The sequence below is a fragment of the Penicillium lagena genome, assembly GCF_028827675.1.
Source record: "Penicillium lagena strain IBT 129212 chromosome Unknown utg000005l_segment0_segment0, whole genome shotgun sequence".
Taxonomy (NCBI): Eukaryota; Fungi; Ascomycota; class Eurotiomycetes; order Eurotiales; family Aspergillaceae; genus Penicillium; species Penicillium lagena.
The window spans coordinates 2,670,650-2,690,965 of record NW_026623226.1 but is presented as its reverse complement, the minus strand read 5'-3'; the positions used below and the strand labels follow the sequence as shown (position 1 = coordinate 2,690,965).

The window sequence follows — 20,316 nt, the reverse complement described above, 5'->3', positions numbered from 1 at the left end:
CTTTCTTTCCCTTTCCGATTTTCCCTCGCTCCGGGTTTCTTCTCCTTCTTTCTTCCCACCCCCCAACCCCTTCGCATCGTCCACACACGCGCATCCTCTCCCATCTCCATTTAATTTAATTTATATCCGCGTCGATTGTCGCTATACTGTGTTTGGATCGAACAGTCTGGACGCGTTTTCTCCGGTTAGTCTCTTGCACTGCTCAACTCCCAAGGACGCAGCCCCCTCGACTGTGACCGCGTGTTGGTACCTGGTTGTGACGCGAGTACCACCCCAACAACCACAACCTCATCGAAAACAGTTGCGGCCGCGCATCTCTCGCGGGGTCCCGTCGCCTCCCGCTCATCTCTCACCCCAACGCGGCCATATGCCCGTCGCAACCACCCCCAACCGGGTCCACTTCGTTTACTGACCAGCTCGATCCGCGATCTAGTCAGTCCATGATCGATTCCGCCTCCGATAGTCTCCGGTAGACTGGGCGCGTGTCCGCTCGAGTGATAAGGATAATGGTATGCGATCCCGGAGGTTCTTGGTGGGAAATACGCTAGAGAGAGGCGAAGCATGTTGCTGCGTGGTACACGAGGCTCACATCGCGTGCCAGGTGTTATTCAAACGAAAACCCGTTGTATACCTTCCGCGACCCGTCATTGACGATGACAGTTCCGAGGTATGTCTATCCACCACCATCCCAGCAGCCCTGGCTAAACTTTGGCTTTTCTCCCAGGTCTGGGTGGTTCCCGAGACCAATGAGGTCTTCACCAGCTATGAACCATATCTCCAGCGGATGGACTTCTACAAGCAGCGTCGATTCATCTGCGAGATCACGGGTCACTCGGGATTGACATTTTTTGAGGCGCTCCGGAGCGAGGTATGTCGTGGCCATGGACAGAATACGGACCGGCACTGAGACTGTTTTTCGTCAGATGGAGGAATCGCGCGAGGTGAACAACATGTTCCCGGACGCGCTGAGAGAGCCCATATTGCGCAGGATTCAGTTTTCAACGGTATCGAGGGTTGACAACTTGGGTATGTTGCTCTTTGTTTGCCGGAAATTTCAAGGCTGAACTGACATTTTCATCTAGTGGATGAAATATACGAAGTGAGATATCCAAGTCGCCATCTCCTTTACAAAAATACGCTAACAACAACAGGAATTCAAACAGGACTTTTATCCCGGAGAACAAGTCCTAATTCTGCTGGAAGATGGCGGTCGCCTTCATGGTATAATTAGGGACAAGGTCAATTTCTCAGAGCAGTTATACGCCGATGGAACCATCAAAACACCAGCCTATGCCACATATCTGGTCAAGATTTTGGACAGGCCGGATGAGGAAGCTCTGCTGGACCAGGACCATATCACCCGTGATCGGAAATCGTTTACCAAGCTGATGCTGCGCGGCTTCATCAAAAATAATGTCACCCGAGAGTCATGGGCTGGCGCACCCTGGCTGGTCAAGGCCTCTGTTGCCGAGGAGTACAAGATTCCGATGGAGGTGCCCAAACACCTTCAGTATGGTGCCAGAGTGGCCGAAAAGAAGGCGATGAAGAAGGCCGACCAGGAAGGCTTTTTCGGGTTCTTCTCGTCCCAACAGCTCCCCGAGTTAAAACCAGCATTCAAGGGGCAAAAGTCAAAGATATCGGCACAGGATATGGCGAAATCGCGGGACGCTCAGTATCAAGAGTACCAGCGTTCTCTGAATGGGAACCCGTCTTTCCTCCTTTCCCACCCGGCAGCAGCACGAAAAGGCAACAAGATTCCTTTGCCACCATCAGTGGTCATTAAAAACGAGATGTCAAGACCTCCATCACCACCACCGATCAAATACCCTATTGAAGATCTGGAGCTACCTCCTAGGACTGACAAGACTCATCGGCCGACGTTGAAGTTTTTGATGCTGAGCGAACATGATGACGAAGGAGATGAGGATCTCTTGCCAGATGATTTGGAACCGGAATCTGTAGGATTACTCCTGGAGACCTGGGATACTCTAAATGTTTACTGCGAGGTCTTCCATCTCGACTCCTTTACCTTCGACGATTTTCTCCAAGCGATGCGTTTCTCCTCCGAAGAAATCGACTGTGAGCTCTTTGTGGAGATGCATTGCGCGGTTCTGAAAAAGCTTGTCAATGAAAAGAATGATGCTGGCGGTGCTGTTCAGGTCTCTCTCCCAGATCTCCCAGTCGACGAATCCGACAACACAGATGAAGAGGAGGAGGAAGAAGAAGAAGAAGGAGAAGAAGAAGAAGAAACGAAGGAAGAGGACCACCTGGATGTCGAACCAGAGGCCCGAATGACCACGCGCGGAAGCTTGGCCAAGCAAGAAGCCGATGATTTGAAAGCACAAATAGGTCGGGATTCGCCAGATGAGCAAAAAATCCACCGTGCTGTCGAGATGCTGCAAGACTATGGATGGATCGAGCGTCTCCGGAAACGGGACTTTCGCAATGGCGGATGGGAGGTGGTGATGGTTGGCCTCCTACACCAACTGTCCGTCCGTCCCCGCTTGGAAAAGACTTGCAACGACATCCTCAAGCATCTCGCTCCTCTCGATGAGGAACCTACGCAACAGACTGCACGGAATCAATATGCCACCCTTGATATCAACTTGCGAGCGAAGGCGCTTCAGACGATCTGTATACTGAGTTTGGAGACTAAGGCGATCCGGAATTACCTAGAGGAATGCAGCAACCAGATGACGGAGTTCCGCAAGGAGAAGATCGAGCACCAGAAAGCGCGCAAAGCAGCGTAAGTATTCCGTGGCGGTGATTGCTGGGCAAAATACTAATACATCTATAGTCTGGTCGAACTTCGTCAACTCCATCAGGAGCGTAAAGCTCTGCAGCCGGAACGGGAGAAATCCCCAACACCCGTGCCTGAGGTAGCCGAAGTGGAGGAGGAACTGGACGATTCAAAGATAACCGGTATAGATGGAGACTCTGAGATTCCTGTGGACACCGAGGACGAAGAAACGGCCCGGCCTCGCGCGTTACGCGGAGGCATGGACCGAGCCCTTGAGCGCAAGCGGAAACAGGAAGAAGAGCAGAAGCGAAAGGAGCAACTGGCCAAACAGCCGAAGGGCTCCAAGCAGTACCAGAAGGTCCTCAAGAAGATCGAGGAGCAGAAGGCCAAGATCGATAAACTAGAGGAGCAGATTGAGATCTGTGACAACGATCTACGCGAGGCGGATTGCCCGCGGACACGCTGCCTGGGGCTAGATCGGTTCTGCAACCGATACTGGTGGTTTGAGCGTAACGCGATGCCGTACGAGGGTATGCCAAACAGCTCAACGTCTGAGGCACGCTATGCCAACGGCCGCCTTTGGGTCCAGGGTCCCGACGACATGGAGCGAGTGGGCTTTATTGAAGTGACGGACGAGCAACGGAAACAGTACCAGAAGCATTTCCAGACCACACCCGCTGAACGCAAGAAGCACGAGGAAGGACCGACACACGTGTCGAACGCCCGTGAATGGGGATACTACGAGGACAGCGAATCGGTGGACCAGCTGATCGAGTGGCTCGACCCGCGCGGTAACCGCGAGTGCAAGCTGCTGAAGGAGCTCCAGCTCCAGCGCCACGCCATCATCAAGTACATGGACAACCGCAAGGCGTACCTAACCGAGACCGCCGAACGGGCCGAGTCCGAGGAATTGCCAGCCAAACGAGTGACGACGCGCACCAAGACCTACGTGGACGTGAACGAGCGTGGCCTGCGCTGTCTCCGCTGGCGAAATACCACCGCCTTGTCTGCAGACGGACATCTTCACGTTGACCCGGAGCGGCCAGCCAAGCGGACCAAGCGCAACACCGACGATACGCGCGAGATCACCAAGCCGACCAGAGGAGGCCGAGGAGGCCGGGGAGGTCGTGGCGGTCGGGGCATGAACCGCTCAGACTCGCGGCACAACTTTTAGAGCTCTCGCCCCCGCCAACATGAGCGACGTGACCACGAATTTGTTTTCTCCTTCTCCTTTCTCATCTCACATCTCACCGGCCCTCCTTTTGTATGTACACAATCCATCCCGAGCAGCATTTTGGTCGTGGACAGGCGGAGTAGTCGGCGTCGTGCTTTTTAGCATTGGGGGTTGTTTGTTCCTTACCCTTTTTTCTTCTGTCTACCGTCTTTCTCTTTCTCTCTTGTACACTTCTCCTATAGATGTAGTAGATGCTTCGGCGATCCCGACATTACCCCTCGGCACGTTGTACCAGTACGTTACCGCTTACCGGCGGGCCGCCAGTCGGGTTCACAAGGAGACGGTGTTGTCCCAAGTCGACCTCACAATGAATGGGTAGAGTACCTATAGGAGCAAATATACGAATAAAACAAGGCACATATGGTAATTGCTCGAATTCTTTCTCCCACTTACCTAAACCCTCCCTAACTTGCCGTGTACCTCACAGTCACCTGACCTGGCAGAGCGATTCGCCCCGATTCACCTCTTCCGCATTACTCATTCTTGCCACGGATAACCGATACAGCCGGTACGGAGCCACTGGCCCGACGTCAGCGGGCCAAGCAAGACACACAACCTTGCCTCCTCGCCGTTGCTTTCTTTTGTCTCTATTCTTCTCCCCCAGCTAAGGGGTATGTATATTCTCGCGAACCCGCTTCCTGCTATTCTAATCCGCCCACTGCAGATGCGCACCCGATAGTCGAAGCTTTTATTTTTTTCAGATCTTCGTCAATCGCGATCACGAGCGAAAACTAACCGCGGGAGCGACGGTCGTGTGTTACTGCTCTCCACCCACCCACCGTCTTTTTAGCACTGGCATCACGCTTTGGATAGCAATTGTCTCCTTTCCCTTTATGTCGGCTGGTATCCCGGATCATGCGCAGTCCGATTCGACCGTCTTCACCACCACCACCCAGTCACGCCAGCCTCGCCCACCACCGCAGTCCGCCAGCCCACAGCCTGATCTTCCGATGAGTGGGATCGCGCACCCGCAGCCGTCTCCTGCGCATGTGCAGTCGGCGAACGTCGTCGACGAAGAGCAAAAAAATAGGAGTCGCGGGTCGACCCAGCAGCACAAACGGAGCTTGGATTATGTATTAAGGAGCGGGTTAGCGGGAGGTCTGGCGGGTTGTGCTGTAAGTTCTAATCGTGTGTGTCAGATGTATGCTAGGTACTGACGAGGAGGATAGGCCAAAACCGTGGTGGCACCGCTAGACCGCGTCAAGATCCTCTTTCAAGCATCAAACCCCCATTTCGCCAAATACACCAGCAGCTGGTCCGGTCTGGCCGCTGCACTCCGCGACATCAAGCGCTACGAAGGCACATCAGGCCTGTTCAAGGGCCACTCTGCCACTCTCCTCCGTATCTTCCCCTACGCCGCCATCAAATTCCTCGCATACGAACAGATCCGCGCGGTCATAATTCCGTCGCCAAACAAGGAGACGGCTATCCGTCGACTGGTGTCGGGCAGTTTGGCTGGCGTTACCTCTGTGTTTTTCACTTATCCATTAGAGTTGGTCCGGGTACGACTGGCTTTCGAAACTAAACGGACGTCTCGCTCGTCTCTCACGGACATCTGTCGACAGATTTACCATGAGCGAGTAGTACCGCCATCAACCGGTCCTGCAGCCGGAGGGGGAGGAGCAGCATCCGCAGCAGCAGCAAGCACGCAATCAGCAACCGTTGCTACCTCCGAAACCGTTTCCTCAACCGTCGGCAAAGTCGTTCCGCGCTCCGGGTTCGCCAATTTCTACCGCGGCTTCGGCCCCACGATCCTGGGGATGCTACCATACGCCGGGATGTCCTTCCTCACCCATGACACAGTAGGCGACTGGCTACGGCACCCGGCCGTCGCTCAATACACAACCCTCCCCGAGTCGGAATCAACGCGCGCCAAAAAGGGCTCGCGCAGACCCCAGCTCACAGCCGCGGCGGAGCTGTCCTCCGGCGCGCTCGCCGGCCTGGTCTCGCAGACTTCTTCGTATCCGCTCGAGGTGATCCGGCGGCGGATGCAGGTCGGTGGCGCGGTGGGGGATGGGCGCCGACTGGGTATCGTCGAGACGGCGTCTAAGATCTGGCTTGAGAAGGGGTTCCGTGGGTACTGGGTTGGGTTGACGATTGGGTATCTCAAAGTCGTGCCCATGGTCGCGACGAGTTTCTTTGTCTATGAGCGATTGAAGTGGTCGCTGGGGATTTAACCTGGCCCTTTCTCTTCTTTTTTTCTTCATTCTGCATATACTACGAATATCTCGGGGTTGGATAGAATATCGCCCCGGGGCTTGTTATTCTTTTGGAATTGGATATGATTCCCGAGTGGTTTATACTACTATTGGCGTTGGGTGGACTACAATTTTTCATGGAGGCTTTTTCGGCACTAAGGTTGGCTGACATACCCATCCCACATACAATTTCATTTTTAGGCACATCATCTGCCCTATAACTAGTCTTGCAAGTTGAAACTCTTTCTCTGGTGAGATAGATCGTGAGCGAAGTGGTAGAGTAGTGACAATCTGGGCCATCGAAGAATAAGTCGGTGGTGCTAGGATGGTCCGGAAAGTTGTTGGTCCGGGGTATTTCTTCCGGATCAACTGTTACCTCCCAGCGCTGACGTTTCGTCGGGCTCGAAGTCAAGGAGCTTGAAAGCGTTCTTTTTGTGGAGATAGCTCGGAAATTATCGACAAGGGAGGCCAACTTGTTCTGTCGATACAGCGCCATGTTGTTGCAGGTTTCATGAGCGAGAAGTTCCGGAAGCGATGAGGCCACTGCTCTGGGAGGTTGCCTGGTGGTGTACGGCAGTTAGGATCGGTGATGCGTCTGGAGTTTGAGGGATTGAACTCGTTGGAGGAAATGGTTGTTACCTTACGGGTTCTTGTCCCCTTGTTTATGCGGTTACCTTTGCGTGGCATTTTCGGAAGGGCAGAGCACGGAGTCAGTAAGATCAGCATCAAGATTCGGTAACCTTGAGAGCTATTGGTCAACGAGCTGATATCATAAATGATGAGGAGAAGGCATGTAGCATCTCAAACCTCTCTCCTTGCCTGCAGTAGTTAAGAATTATATACATCTGTTTGCACTGTTTGCACCCAGGTTATCGACAATCAGCAGCGATGGCTGGAATTTCTCCGTCCGCTCATCATCTCGCTATGAACCGCGCACTTCTTCGGGGGGCCGTGTGCCATTCCTGTCGCAATGAGGCCCTCCGAGTCTTCATGTCGATATCCGGTGTACCTATGCCACGATTTGCTGTCGCGCCTCCTATCCCCGGCACCAGAGCCTTCTCCGTTAAAAGCCCACTGCGCTCTGATTCCCCATCGCATCGCCCCGATATTCAGCTACCGGCCAGAGAAGAATCTCAAACAAAACCCGACGAATCTGCGTCGAAACATGTTCCGTGGTATCTGCAGGAAGAGTCACCAGCCACTGAATCTCGCCCAGTGTCCGCCGAGCATCTCCCGCAAATCCCGGACAACGCGCCAGAGATGCTTCCAGTCCTCCTCGAGTATACATACAAGGACCTTGGCTTAGATGACCTGAAACTCTTTGACCTGCGGGATCTTGACGTTCCCGCAGCCCTGGGCGCCAATGTCATTATGATCCTCGGAACCGCGCGCAGTGTAAAGCACCTGAATGTCTCCGCGGATCGTCTTTGTCGGTGGCTGCGAAGCCAATATAAGCTATCTCCATATGCAGATGGGTTGCTGGGCCGCAACGAACTGAAGATCAAACTCCGGCGCAAGGCCAAGCGGGCGCGCGCGGCCAGCCAGGCTGGTGCTATGCTGGACGAAAAGGATGACGGCATCACCACGGGCTGGATTTGTGTGAATGCCGGTGTTGTGGATAAGGGCTCTCCCACGTCACAGCTCGCCTCTGCTGGATTTGAGGGGTTTGGAGATGTCGAAACCGGTACTAGCGTGGTTGTCCAGGTTTTCACCGAGGAAAAGAGGGCCGATATCGACCTTGACGGGCTTTGGCAGGGTACCCTGGACCGAGCGGAGCGGAAAAAGCTTCGAGAACCCACAAGCAGTGCGCCAGCGTCTGGTGCAGTCAGCACTTCCACCGTCCAGAAGAGGAGCTTTCATACAGATCGTCGGCTCGCAGTGACCGACTCTAGTCCTTCGGTTCGCTTGTCTGAATTACACCCCCCGTCCCTAGACCCGCCTACCACTCAATCTGTTTCATCCGAGATGACTCCGGCATCTCTGCTTAAGATGCTGTCCGAACTCCCCGAAGCCAGTGTACAAAATGAGCTAGGGAGTGGGCCAAATGACCGAGAATCTACTCTTTTCCTACGGCTTTTCTACACTGGCCACTCATCCGCGCATGATTTGGCCGTGGCCCGATTGCGGCTGCTTTCCATCGCCACTTCTCGACGACACCCGGCTTACAGCAAAGAAGCATTATTCAACGAGTTCTCGGATTTCCTGCACCAAGGATATGACATTCCTGATGAACTTGGTTTCGAAGTTGTTTCTGCTCTCTTAACCCGACCGTATGTGGAAGGCTCTACTTCTGAGATGGAATACACCCCGGACGCCGACGTGGAACTAGCGCTATGTGTATTGGACCGTCTCAGCCTCCGCGGTGTACCGATTTTGACCATGGGCATATTCGAAATGTTCTATCGTGCAATCGGCATTCCAAGCAAATCAGACGCAGCGTTTCCGGAGCCAGAACTGAACCTGGAGGATCCAGAGGGCAATGCGCAGATGATGGCAGGGTATGCCAGAAGCCAGTCTCAACGCGAGGCTCTGGCCCGAGTGTCCAAGCTCGTATCCGCAGTCGACCTCCCCTTCGAACCGGAGCAGGCACGCCGCCTTATGGTGACCATGTTCCAGCACGGAGACTTTGATGGATTTTGGCGGCTGTGGCGCCAAATACCATTGAAGGGAAGTGGTCGCACGCAGGATGACTATCTACAGCTGTTCCAGTTGCACGTGGAACTGGGCGATGAGCGACGAGCTCGAGACTGTCTGTCTATGTGGGTGCCGCAGATGGCCCACGAATCCCCCGCGATTCAGCTGGAGGGCCCGATCGTGTCTACCATCATGCACTGTATCCTGGTGGCTGAGCCGGGCGTCAACGACCGGCCAGCTGATGCTGTTCCGAGTGTCTTTTCGCATGTCTATGACAGTTGCACCACAGCTCTTGCGAAATGATGGATGATTGGCGAGGCTTCATGTATAATAACCCATCTTTCACTGTATGTACTTGTATGTACTCAACCCTAGACCAGTATTAAGTTTTTTCTTTCTCTATCACCATAAACGCAGCTTGAGGCATCCGAGGAAGGACTTGTTTTTGAATCCTGCTGTTTGTTCTCACATTAGTATTAGACTCAAGTGTTTTTCTTTCTGAAAATATGCCAGCCAGTCTGCCGTGATGAAGAACGTATTAAGCATTAAATACCAAAGGGGAATATGCCCTGGAGGTTTTCTCTTGAGGATGTGCATGACAATGTTTCTTCGCTCAGTTTTGCATTATTGCTGTATTTTCTAGACCTGTTTCCACTTTGAGAACTCTGAGAACAGCGCAATCCCTTTCTTATTTGCCACATTCATCATTATTGGGGATTATCTACTTAGCGAGATCCCCCCACGTGGAAGATTTACGCAGTCCAGATGCAACCGAAATGGCGTCGCACTAGTCGATCTCAGGAGGCTGTGGACATAGCTGAAACTTACTACTAGGTAGATGACTTGGCTTGGACTACGACTCTGCATCTGGAAAGAATCGTATTATCTTCCTGAGAAGGCTGAGAATGACTTGTGGTAGTCACGGGAAAAATATTTTAGGAACATTTTCTTCTCCCGCCGTTCCTTGCAGATAGACTTCGACGGATACGAGCCGCACTGTGACAAGATGTGATAGGGGAGGCAGTGTTATCCGCAGGCCTAACTATAGATCTGCCACATGCATCCCTAGCCGGAAGCCATCGTATGGACCATGCTCGGAGCGCGATAAGTCTGGGTATAATACGAGACGGCAAGGCTCTCTTCCTTGGGAGGGGCTGTGAAACACGCTATGTAACAAAATTAATGCATGCCCAGAGCTTATCTGAGCCATGACTGAAATCCTCGGGTTTTAGTTGGCTGCGATTTCTCCATCGTTGGGGGCCATGCTCAGGAACACGAAGGATCGCCGTTTATCAACGGGCAGGGATCGACGGCCGATGGAACAACACGATGATCAAGGGTCATATTAAACTTCCAAAAACGTGGTTATTGCGCGAGTTTCGTTTCTGGCAGTTCAGTTTGTTGCTCGTATTTCTACGACGTTGTGCAAACCCGCTCCGAGATCATCTGGTCTTGGTGTATAAAGGAGGCTCTGTGCAGACTTCTGGGGCTTTGTTTCAACCATCAGATTTCCACTCCTTTTGTAGCAACAAAGAGCTGCTGCCTCTCGTTGTTTGAAAATGGGTGTTCAGCACCTTTCCTGGCTGGCCTATGGCCTGGCATCCGCTCTTTTGACTCAAGTCTGCTCGGCCCATGTTCTCGAGCCTATTGATATGCTCGAGTATGAAGAGGGCCTTATTGGTGCCCGTGACAGCGATTACACTAAACTGGATCTTCGCAATGTCGAGACCTTCCTATGGGGTGGTAAGTTCATCACTGGGGACCTCCATACTACATGAAGTAAGAGACTCACAGGCATCACTCACAGGTCTTAGTGCAAAGGGCAAATACGGCCTGGGGAACTTCACAACCTTCATGCCTGGAAAACACGAAAGCATCATCGCCATGGAGAAGTTTTACCCTCTGTTGAAGTCAACCGAGTGCACCAAGAATAGCATGACCATGAAGTTCGAGGACGAGAAGGCCTTCCACTACGGGACTGAGGCCTGGAAATGGGTCAACGAGCAAGAAAAACACACCTTCCTGCTTGTTGCTGGAAAGGGCCACTGCAAGTGGAACGAAGAACGGCTCCCGTTCGTTGTCAAAAATGTTGAGTTTGATGAGAAGGCCAACACGATCAAGACGATTGGCGAAGTCTCTACCTGGAGCAAGTCCTCTCATTCATACGAGCTCTACGTCAGCGGCCGCCCTGCCTCGACCAAGCGCGATTGGGACAAGAGCTTCACATTTGATATCGAAGCAGGGATACCGCTCAGCCATATCAGCCTGGGCAGCGGTGATTTCAAATTGACATACGACTGCATTGGCTGCGGCACGAAGGGAGACCTTGATTTTGACTTCCACATCAAAACATGGCTGGATATCCCGCATGATATTGAACTTATCCTGTCTCCCAAAGGAGTCTCTTTCACATACGAGCCCACACTAGGAGTTTCTGCAGCTCTAACGGGTAGTATTAAGCCAGATCCGATATCTTTGGGGACGATCCCCCTCGATGGAGTATCGTTCGGAGATGGTCTTCTGAGCCTGGGCCCCAACATCGAGTTTTCATTGGGTGCCTCTATAGGTCCCCTCAAGGGCGTTGCTTCAGTCACAGGCGGAGGAGTTATGAATGTTGCGGATTCGGGATCGTTGACGGTTGACCTGTTGGACCCCGGCTCCGATTCGAATGGGTGGGAGACAACGTGGGAACAAAAGGACTTGACCTTCAGTGCTGGCCTCAGCGGCTCTTTCCAAGTCAACCTCGATGCTAAGCTTATGCTGTCATTGGAAGCCTTGGGTAAGTCTTTATTCTTGGCTGGAGTGACTTCCCTCATGTTCTGACGGTACGATAGACCATGGATTCGAAGCTGGCTTGGATCTCCAGGGTTTCTATGGTGCAACCGTGGGCTATACAGAGAGTACGTCATTGTCTATATTGCAGATCGAACGTCCCACTAATCCAACATAGCAAGTGGCGATGCCTGCCCCAATCAGGTAGGGGACCAACACGCAGCCTTGAAATACACTCCATCAGCTGGCGTCAACCTCATTGGAGAGGCATTGTACGAAGATGGCACAGAGAGTCCGCTCCTGTCTGCAACACTTTGGGTAGGTCTTTGCTCGCCTCATTCACATCCTCTACTAACATGTCCATCATCAGTCATGGGTCCATACGTTTGCGAGCTGGTGTACCGGAGTCGACGGCGGGGTTACTACTCCAACTGCATCATTCTCATCCCAGTCGTATACGGCTCCCACTGTAACATCACCGAAACCGCTTCCTTTCTCGTCAGCTCCTTCGTCGTCATTCCCCTACCCACCGTACTCAATTCCTAGCCCCTCGTCGTGGACAAGCCAGCCTGCTCCGCCGTCTTCAGGGTCAGGTCCAGTCCCGCCGCCAGGTTCCACCACAGCTGGGGCGCCGCCGCCAGGTTCTTCTACAGTCAAGCCGCCTCCACCATCGTCTATTACATCCAACCCGGCGCCGCCGCCGCCGCCTCCTCCTCCGCCTCCACCAAAGAGTACCTCCAGCTCTAGCGCAATCGCCCCCCGTGTCCGTCGGAGACACGTGGTTCCCAAGGAAGCCAGACTGCCGCCGTGGCTCCAGGACTGAACTCTCTTCTTCGATAAGAGACGTTCGACATGTTCATAGTTTTACTTTTTTTTTTGTTCATACTGTATACTTCGCTTCGAGTAGAAGGACTTCTATATTTTCTTTGCTCATTTTTTATTTAGACCTACCAGCTCGAGAAATTGGCTTTGTGATTCTGTATAAGATTACTATTCTACAAGAATAAATAAATGGGGGGTTATCTTCCAATCAGGGGTCTGGCTCAGTGTCAGATTCAGTGGAAAGGTCAACATCGACCTCGTAATCAAGCATCACTTCTGCCATCCTGATCGGATCGCTGTAGGGGGAGGGATAAATTGCTTAAGACAAGGCCTTTAGGGGGAGTACTTGAAAGGTTTACCAAGAACATTTACATGTAAAGAATGTGTACAGCATTCCATTAGGTACGTACCATAACATCCAGCCTGATCCATCGGAGTCGGCCGAGGTTACTTAAGTCTCTTAGTCGCGGCGATAACAGATTTGGCAAATCTCTCCGCACCCATCGGCATCCAATTGCCGAGCGACTCTCTGATGATAAATCAATCAGATAATTACGTCTTTTCATCATGCCAAAACCTACGCCATACAATAACTCCTGGTTTGGCAACAATTATGGGTCGAATATGGCCCATCAGCGCCCTCCGGAGAACACCGCGTACAGAAGGCAAAGAACAACGCGCCCTGGATCCGGATTATCTCGTCAAGTTTGACCAGGATGACCCCGCCAATCCCCAGAATTGGCCTGTCCTATATAAATGTTGGATTACATTCCAGTTGGGCATGCTCGCCTTAGTGGGAAGTTTGGCTTCGAGTATTACCACGCCTGCCGACGACACTATCGCAAGATACATCGGCGTGAACAGCGAGGCTGCTGTTCTTGATGTTTCTCTCTATCTGTGATTAATACCCCAGGCTCTTGCTAGTGTATATAGTTGGCTAACTCCTGAATTAGTCTCGGCTTCGTACTTGGCCCTATTCTCTGGGCGCCCATTTCAGAGATCTGGGGTCGCCGAGTGAGCATCCTGCCCCCCGTGTTCTGTCAAGCAATCTTTTCAATCGGAACTGCAGAAAGCAAGAACGCAACGTCAGTCTTTTTGACGCGTTTCTTCGCCGGGTTCTTTGGCTCTGCCCCCATTAGCAACGTCTCTGCTGCACTCGGGGATATTTTTAATCGAGAGTCTCGCGGAATCGCCGTCAGTTTATATGCTGTGGCAGTGAACGGCGGCCCATCACTGGGCCCTATCATCGGTGCGGCTCTTCTCCGCAACCCTCATCTCAATTGGCGTTGGACCGAGTACATCCAGGCAATCTGGTCGATTGTCATTTTCACCATGGCATACTTCTTCCTGCCGGAGGTGTATCCGTTAGTCATATTGAAGCGAAAAGCAGAGCGCCTTCGCAAAGAAACGAATAACCCGGCCTATTATCATCCACACGAGCACCTGGAACTTGATTTCCACTCAATCATGACGAAGCAGCTCTCCCGACCGTGGAAAATGCTGCTCACCGAGCCCATCGTCACCTGCATTGCCTTCTACGCCGCGTTCGTGTACGGCGTCATGTACCTCACCCTCGAGGTATTTCCAATTGTCTTTCAAGATATCCGCGGATGGGACCCCCTCGTCGGTTCGCTCCCCTTTCTGGCCCTGTTGATCGGCGTTATATCGGCGGTTGGGCTTAACATCTGGAACCAATTCTACTACAATAAAATCTCTCGCGCTGCAAATGGCCGACCCGTTCCAGAAGCTCGATTACCGCCAATGGCATTTGGGGCAATCTTCTTCGTGGTGGGCGTGTTTTGGTTTGCGTGGACCGCGAAACCGCCTCATCATTGGATCCTCCCTTGTCTGGCGGCCATGTTCATTGGGGCAGGGTTCAATTGTATATTCCAGCAGTGTCTGAACTTCTTGATTGACGTCTATCGGTTGTATGCGGCGAGTGCGACGGCAGCGGTTACTTTCCTTCGGAGTATTATGGCCACGGGGCTTCCATTGGCGGCTAAGCCGATGATCAGAGCGCTGGATGTTGGACCGGCGGTTTCTATTATTGGCGCGGTGGCTGCGGTCTTGCTCCCTGTTCCGTTCTTGTTTATGAAGTACGGTCCTCAGCTGCGCAGTTTATCAAAACTGGTGCCTGAAGAGTGATGAAATGAAATGGACTTCAATAGTAATCCCAAAGCGATAAGTGGGCTAATAAATGACAGAAATACATTACCGTTCTCGGAAGTTGAAAGTGACCGTTGATGCTATAGTTGACACAACTCTTTAGAAGTGGTGCCTAAGGCATCAAACTGCGATGGACCTCGGCTCTCTCCATCCGGCCTTCATCTCTCTCTTCCTCCCTCAACTAACTCTCTCTGTCCGTCGCAACTCCCATCCCTGGACGATGCCCGGTGCTCCTCACAATGGAGTACCTGCCTAGTCTTCAACAGGAGTTCGACGAGTCGAAGCCCTCGCTCTTCGGTGAGTTCTCCCGTCCACTTCGCCCTCGCCGTCCTTGTCCGCGGAACCCCAGACACGGAGAACCGAACATGCCACTGACCCCATCCCAGAACTTCTCGCAGAGCAACAACTATCAAACTTGATTCCTCCCTCTCTGCGCTACCTCCTTGCTGTCGCAACGCACCGCCACCCGCGTTACCTCCTCCGCATCCTCAACTCCTACGACGAGGTCTACGCCGTCCTTTCCTTCATCGTCGAACGCTACTACCTCCGCACCTTCGGCGGTTCCTTCACTGAGAACTTCTACTCCCTAAAACGCGAGCGCGTCCTTCGCACAGAAAATGGCGAGATCCCGCGCGCCCAAGTCGGCGCCGCCGGCCCCGTCCGCGAAGCTCTGAAGCTTCGCTCCGCCGACGTGTGGAAGAACCTGCTCGTCCTTGTAGGCATTCCCTACTTGAAATGCAAGCTCGACGAGGGATACGACATCCACGCCGCACCTCAGGCCGCATTGGCTATCGGTGGTGGCCCCCGCTATAACCCCAGCGAGGACCTGCCGCCCAACCCGACGCTGCGCCAGCGGCTGTTCGCCTACTACAAGTGGTTCCTGCGGAACGTCTACCCGTCCGTCAACGCGGCATACTACTTCTCCGTCCTGGCCTTCAACCTGGCCTACCTTTTCGACAACACCAAATACTCCTCGCCCTTCCTTTGGCTCATCGGAACGCGCATCCGCCGACTCGGCGCAGCAGACCACCGCGCCATCGCCGCAGTTCTAGACCCCAAGTCCCGACCCGGGGCTGCGCGCTCCCAGCGCCCTGGATCAGGCCTCCTGGGTCTTCTGAGCCCGCAGAACCTCTACCCGCGACTCCTCTCCTCGCTGCGCTACTTCCTCCCGGCCTCAATATTCGCCCTCAAGTTCCTGGAATGGTGGCACGCAAGCGACTTCTCACGACAACTAGCCCGCAAAGCCACTGAGGTCCTGGACCTGCCCGCGCCCGTGGTGTCCGGTCTAACCACACCTGAAGAACGACGTCGAGCAGCGCAGGACGCAAAGGAGAAGGAGAAAGAAAAAGAAAGGAAGACCTCATCTCCAACCAACCCGTCCGACCTCAAACCCGCCCTAAAATCTCCCCGCCGCAACCAACCCCCCATCTCCGCTTCTTCATTCCTCCCCATTTTCACAGTCCCGTTGCCACCAGCCGACTCATCCAGCGCAAATACCTGCCCCGTGTGCATGAGCGCGCTCGTGAACCCGACGGCGTGTCAGACAGGGTATGTGTTCTGCTATGTGTGTATTTTCCACTGGTTGAATGGCGAGCATCAACGCCAGTTGGATTTTATGGATGGGGAGGGGGAAGAAGGTGTTGATGAGGAGACCGTTCCTAAGGATGATGAGAAGGTGGGATGGCGCAAGCGCGGTGGGAAGTGGGAGAGTGGGAAGGGTCGGTGTCCGGTTACGGGGCGGAGGGTGCTGGGTGGTACGGAGGGACTGCGGAGGGTTTTGATTTGATTTGACTGTTGTATATACCTTATCCTTTTCCTGTGTATATGATTATTTGCATACTGGATCGAGGATGATCCAGGTCCGGCATGGTGTACAGTGCAATGCAATTGATGCTTAGAACAAAATACTAAATGCCGATAATAGACTAGGATCCACGACACGGGATAGACAAGTAAAGTAGGTACTGTGGTCACGAAGAAGAGAAAATAAGAACAGAATGCCTTGCGCTATCTACAACCCGAAGAGCAGGCCAGTTCACTTTTACTCCGGCTTATAAGGCTTAGCACCCTTCCCAAAGATCAAATGCGGCCGCTCCTCCGCAACCTTGAGGATCGTCTGCGCATAGACTGAGTTGGCCCACGAGAACCACGAGCGCGTGTAGTCGTTGATGTTGGTGACGTTGATGGACTCGTGGATGAGGCCGGTCAGACTGGATTGCTTGACGAGGTTGATGCAGTCCATGATCTCCTGGTCGTCATCGGAGGTCTGGGCCTGGATAAGCAGGGACATGGGCCAGGCGTTTTGGAGGCCGACTACGAAACAAGAATTAGAGATGCTCGGAAATAAATGATATAATGGAGGCAAGGAAGGCGGTAGACTTACTGTGAGGACCGCCGATGCCGTGGAAGGCAGATCCGGTCAGGTAATACGGGTTTCCAGCCTGGGAGGTGACCATCTTGCGGGTGTTCTGGTAGACCTTGTCGTTCTGATCCAGGAAGCCGAGGTACGGCAGGGAGAGCAGGGAGGGAACATTGGCGTCATCCATCATGTTGCGGCCACCGTATCCATCGACCTCATAGGCATAAACATCGCCATAGGTCTTGTGGTTAACGATACCGTGCTCCTTGACAGCCTCCGCGAGCTTCTTGCCGCGGGTATCCAGCTCCTCAGCCAGCTGGTCATGGCCACCGGCAGCCTTGAGGAGCTTCGCAGTCTTCTGCAGCTCAACGGACATCATGGCGTTGGGCGGGATGAAGTACGGGAAGATGGTGGCGTCGTCGCTGGGCCGGTAGGCACTGCGGATGAGGCCCGTATTCCTGGCGATAGGGTTGCCGATGCCGCCGAGGTTGAGGGTCTCAGTGCCGATGGTGGTCTCGCGCTGGAATGTGTACACGTTTTCGACGTATTGGCCGTCGGCGTTGAAGGTGGGCTGCGACTCGGCATCGATGACGTTCAGGACGGTCTGCAGCGCCAGGAACCAGCGGTCGGACAGGAAGTCGGTCGTGCCCGTGGCCTCGTAGAAGGTATTTCCCAGCTTCAGGAAGTGGGCGAGCGAGTCCAGCTCGTACTTGCATTCATAGACGAAGGACGGGTCGTAGGTCGGGTGCACGGTGTCCTGCTCCGTGTTCTTGTAGGGCGGGAGCCCGCTGACGGAGGGAGGCTGGAAGGCCTCGCAGTAGGGCGACTGGATGACGAACTCGGCCTGGGTGTTGATCGCGCCGTGGATGAGTGTGAACAGGCTCTTGTCCTTGGTGGCCAGCGTCTGGTAGTTGATCAGCTGGTTGGTCGAGTCGCGAAGCCACTCCGCGTTGATATCGCCGGTCACGATGAAGGTTTGGGCACCCGTCCAGACGGCACCGTCCCGGCGCGCGAGGTGTGAGTGGGTGCCGTTGGGGACATGCCATTTGATGGTGGTGTCCAGCGTGTTGGGGTAGGCATTCCGGAAGATCTGAGCCAGGTCCTTGTCGACCAGGCGTGACGTGATATCCTCAATGACCTTCTCCACCGCGGCCGACGTGAACGTGCGGCATTGCTCGGCGGGACGCTGGAAGGGCAGGTTCAAGGGCCCCCCGCTGTAGGGGCCATGCTGCTGCTCGGAGTAGGTGGTGTAGTCGGGACAGGCGCGTTTCAAGATGGCCGGGTGGTCGTGAGCGAGACCATGGGCCTGGCCGAGGCCGAGCAAGGTTAGGGCAAGAACTGACAGCACCATTGTTGATAGGAGTAAACAGCAGTACCAACCGACCAGGCCCGCCCCAGCTTAAGTAGCCAATCTCCCCCAGATGCCGATCGCAACCAGGGGTGCATTCCGGACCTGGATTAGGGCTAGCACGGTCTGTCGTGCAAAGACAAGCATTGACTTCGGGCGATATTTCCCCGCAGGGTGACATCGGCCAGGGCACGGTTGTATTCCTTAGTATTGCGGAGAGGATTAGCTAACTATACATGGCTGGACTTCGGAATTATCCGACCAACTAAATTAACTAGTTAATTACTTCTTCCCAAAGAATGACATGATGTTCCCCTGGCCCTGGCCCTTGCCAGCCTTGCCCTTGCCCACCGAGACCGCGGGTTTCTTCTTGGGTGCCGGCTCATCTTCGGAGAAGGACTCCCAGCTAGCCTCCTCGCGGGTCACTGTTTGTTTTGATTAGTGATGGTACGACTTGTCTCCAGCGAGCCTTGCTTACCCAAATACCCCTCTTCATCCTTGACCGTCCGCTTTTTTATGACTTGTCGTTTGCCCCGCCGCCGCCCACCTTGGACGGTGGCTTCTTCCTTGAGCTCGGCTGGCTTGGGTGGCTGCTCCACTAGTGGCGTCGGCTCGCGGGCTGGCTCCTCTTCGTCGGCATCGGGCATTTCCTCATCTAAAACTCCGTTAGGCGCGGTGGAGACACAATGGTCGCAAATACATACCGTCACCGTCGTCATTCTCCATCATCTGTTTGAGCTTCTCCTCGCGATCTTTCCTGCTTTCACGAGTGGCTGGGTCGGTCTTTTTGTCTCCCTGGTCCGGGAACAATTCCTCTGGTTCCTCCTCCGAGGCGTCGTCGAGGACCACTGGGAAGTATAAGCTCATGTTCGGCAAAGAAAGGACGCAACAAACCATCTTCGGCCTTCTTCGGCTTCGGCTTGGCCTTGGCAAATGAGCTAAAAAGATCACTCTTCTCGCGCTTGGGCGCCGCCTTGGTTGCTGGCTTCGCAGATGATTGAGAGTCCGAGGCTGGAGTTGATTGCTTCGAGGACCGCTCATCCGCCTTTTTAGGAGGCGCCTCCTTCTGGAACGGCCGCTTGGCTGGAACCGTCGATTCCGACGTTTTGGCCGCTTTCACGGCCGGAGTTGGGGCTGGTGGTGGCCGCGCCCCCGTTCGCCGCTAGACCAGCTGTTAGCTCCTTGTAGACAACTAAGGAACAACTAGCGTACCTGGACGTGCGTGTTCTGGATCATGCCCCATTTCTTCCCAAATTCCAACGGATCCTCATGGACATGCGCACTCCACGTCTCCCGACTCACATCCGTCAAGACATTCAGGTCCTGCAGCACAGTTGGCTGGACACTGTAGATATGTATTGTTGAGATCGATTCGAAGGTGGATTTGGCAGCTGCACAAGTTCAGGTTAGCACACAAGGCCCAATATTTCCTCACAACACCCACCTTCCAAGTCCTCTTCGCGAGTTAGGATGATGGAGGTAACGCGCACCGCGTCCGCGGGGTCTTGGTTCGGCATCGAGCTGGGCATGTACGGGCTGCTCTGCATGATTGCGTCCTCGTCGTTCGCGCCATGACCGTTTATCCCGGGTGATTGTGGTGGTTTTTGGATGCCGGAGACGACATAGGTCGCGTGGACAGTTTGGGGTTTCTTTGCATTTTCGATGCGGTGGAAGTCGAAGAGCATCCTGTGAGAAGAGAATACCCAGTCAGTAAGAAATGAGTCCATGAGTTGCAGGTGGGCGTACTGCTTGGCTAGAGTGGCATGCACCTTGAGCGCGCGGCCCAGCGAGCGATAAGTGACCTAGACTGCCATGAGCATTGGGCATATTATACATGGCAATGAACATACTGTGCGCCGTTCATTGAGGACGGTCTCGGGCAGATACGAAGCAGCCATGGCAGGTGTGGTGTGGAGGTCAAAAAGAGGGAAGACGCGACACCACTTAACGCGTGTCAGTCAGCGGGTCTTGGCTCTCTTGGACTTCCTTCCGTCACGCTTCCTTTGCTTCTTTTCTTTGTAGAGACAGGCCAAGCCCGTTCCT

The 20,316-nt window shown here is 53.8% G+C and overlaps 8 protein-coding genes across 8 annotated transcripts; 6 read left to right on the top strand and 2 right to left on the bottom strand.

The window, feature by feature from the left end:
• Positions 1 to 367: 367 nt before the first annotated feature.
• N7510_007815 (uncharacterized protein) lies at positions 368 to 3,914 on the top strand (the record flags this gene model as incomplete). The annotated part of the gene is made up of 7 exons (XM_056979740.1): positions 368 to 394; positions 464 to 667; positions 725 to 868; positions 924 to 1,026; positions 1,083 to 1,099; positions 1,152 to 2,746; positions 2,798 to 3,914. The coding sequence occupies 7 exons, from the start codon at positions 368 to 370 to the stop codon at positions 3,912 to 3,914; spliced, it is 3,207 nt and encodes a 1,068-aa protein (XP_056832783.1).
• An 893-nt stretch (positions 3,915 to 4,807) lies between these two features.
• N7510_007814 (coenzyme A transporter) lies at positions 4,808 to 6,151 on the top strand (the record flags this gene model as incomplete). The annotated part of the gene is made up of 2 exons (XM_056979739.1): positions 4,808 to 5,089; positions 5,144 to 6,151. 2 exons carry the CDS (start codon positions 4,808 to 4,810, stop codon positions 6,149 to 6,151), a joined length of 1,290 nt encoding a protein of 429 aa, XP_056832782.1.
• Positions 6,152 to 7,060: 909 nt separating this feature from the next.
• Positions 7,061 to 9,109, top strand: N7510_007813 (uncharacterized protein; the record flags this gene model as incomplete). Its single annotated transcript, XM_056979738.1, has 1 exon — positions 7,061 to 9,109. One exon carries the CDS (start codon positions 7,061 to 7,063, stop codon positions 9,107 to 9,109), a length of 2,049 nt encoding a protein of 682 aa, XP_056832781.1.
• Positions 9,110 to 10,365: 1,256 nt separating this feature from the next.
• On the top strand, positions 10,366 to 12,401 carry N7510_007812 (uncharacterized protein; the record flags this gene model as incomplete). Its single annotated transcript, XM_056979737.1, has 5 exons — positions 10,366 to 10,549; positions 10,614 to 11,585; positions 11,641 to 11,706; positions 11,757 to 11,896; positions 11,949 to 12,401. 5 exons carry the CDS (start codon positions 10,366 to 10,368, stop codon positions 12,399 to 12,401), a joined length of 1,815 nt encoding a protein of 604 aa, XP_056832780.1.
• Positions 12,402 to 13,013: 612 nt separating this feature from the next.
• N7510_007811 (MFS transporter) lies at positions 13,014 to 14,545 on the top strand (the record flags this gene model as incomplete). Its single annotated transcript, XM_056979736.1, has 2 exons — positions 13,014 to 13,297; positions 13,354 to 14,545. The coding sequence occupies 2 exons, from the start codon at positions 13,014 to 13,016 to the stop codon at positions 14,543 to 14,545; spliced, it is 1,476 nt and encodes a 491-aa protein (XP_056832779.1).
• A 260-nt stretch (positions 14,546 to 14,805) lies between these two features.
• On the top strand, positions 14,806 to 16,352 carry pex12 (ubiquitin-protein ligase peroxin 12; the record flags this gene model as incomplete). Its single annotated transcript, XM_056979735.1, has 2 exons — positions 14,806 to 14,863; positions 14,953 to 16,352. 2 exons carry the CDS (start codon positions 14,806 to 14,808, stop codon positions 16,350 to 16,352), a joined length of 1,458 nt encoding a protein of 485 aa, XP_056832778.1.
• A 255-nt stretch (positions 16,353 to 16,607) lies between these two features.
• On the bottom strand, positions 16,608 to 18,276 carry N7510_007809 (glycoside hydrolase family 125 protein; the record flags this gene model as incomplete). Its single annotated transcript, XM_056979734.1, has 2 exons — positions 16,608 to 16,879; positions 16,950 to 18,276. The coding sequence occupies 2 exons, from the start codon at positions 18,274 to 18,276 to the stop codon at positions 16,608 to 16,610; spliced, it is 1,599 nt and encodes a 532-aa protein (XP_056832777.1).
• A 279-nt stretch (positions 18,277 to 18,555) lies between these two features.
• N7510_007808 (uncharacterized protein) lies at positions 18,556 to 20,171 on the bottom strand (the record flags this gene model as incomplete). Its single annotated transcript, XM_056979733.1, has 7 exons — positions 18,556 to 18,698; positions 18,752 to 18,928; positions 18,978 to 19,121; positions 19,168 to 19,435; positions 19,486 to 19,664; positions 19,718 to 20,075; positions 20,124 to 20,171. 7 exons carry the CDS (start codon positions 20,169 to 20,171, stop codon positions 18,556 to 18,558), a joined length of 1,317 nt encoding a protein of 438 aa, XP_056832776.1.
• Between the last annotated feature and the right edge of the window lie 145 nt (positions 20,172 to 20,316).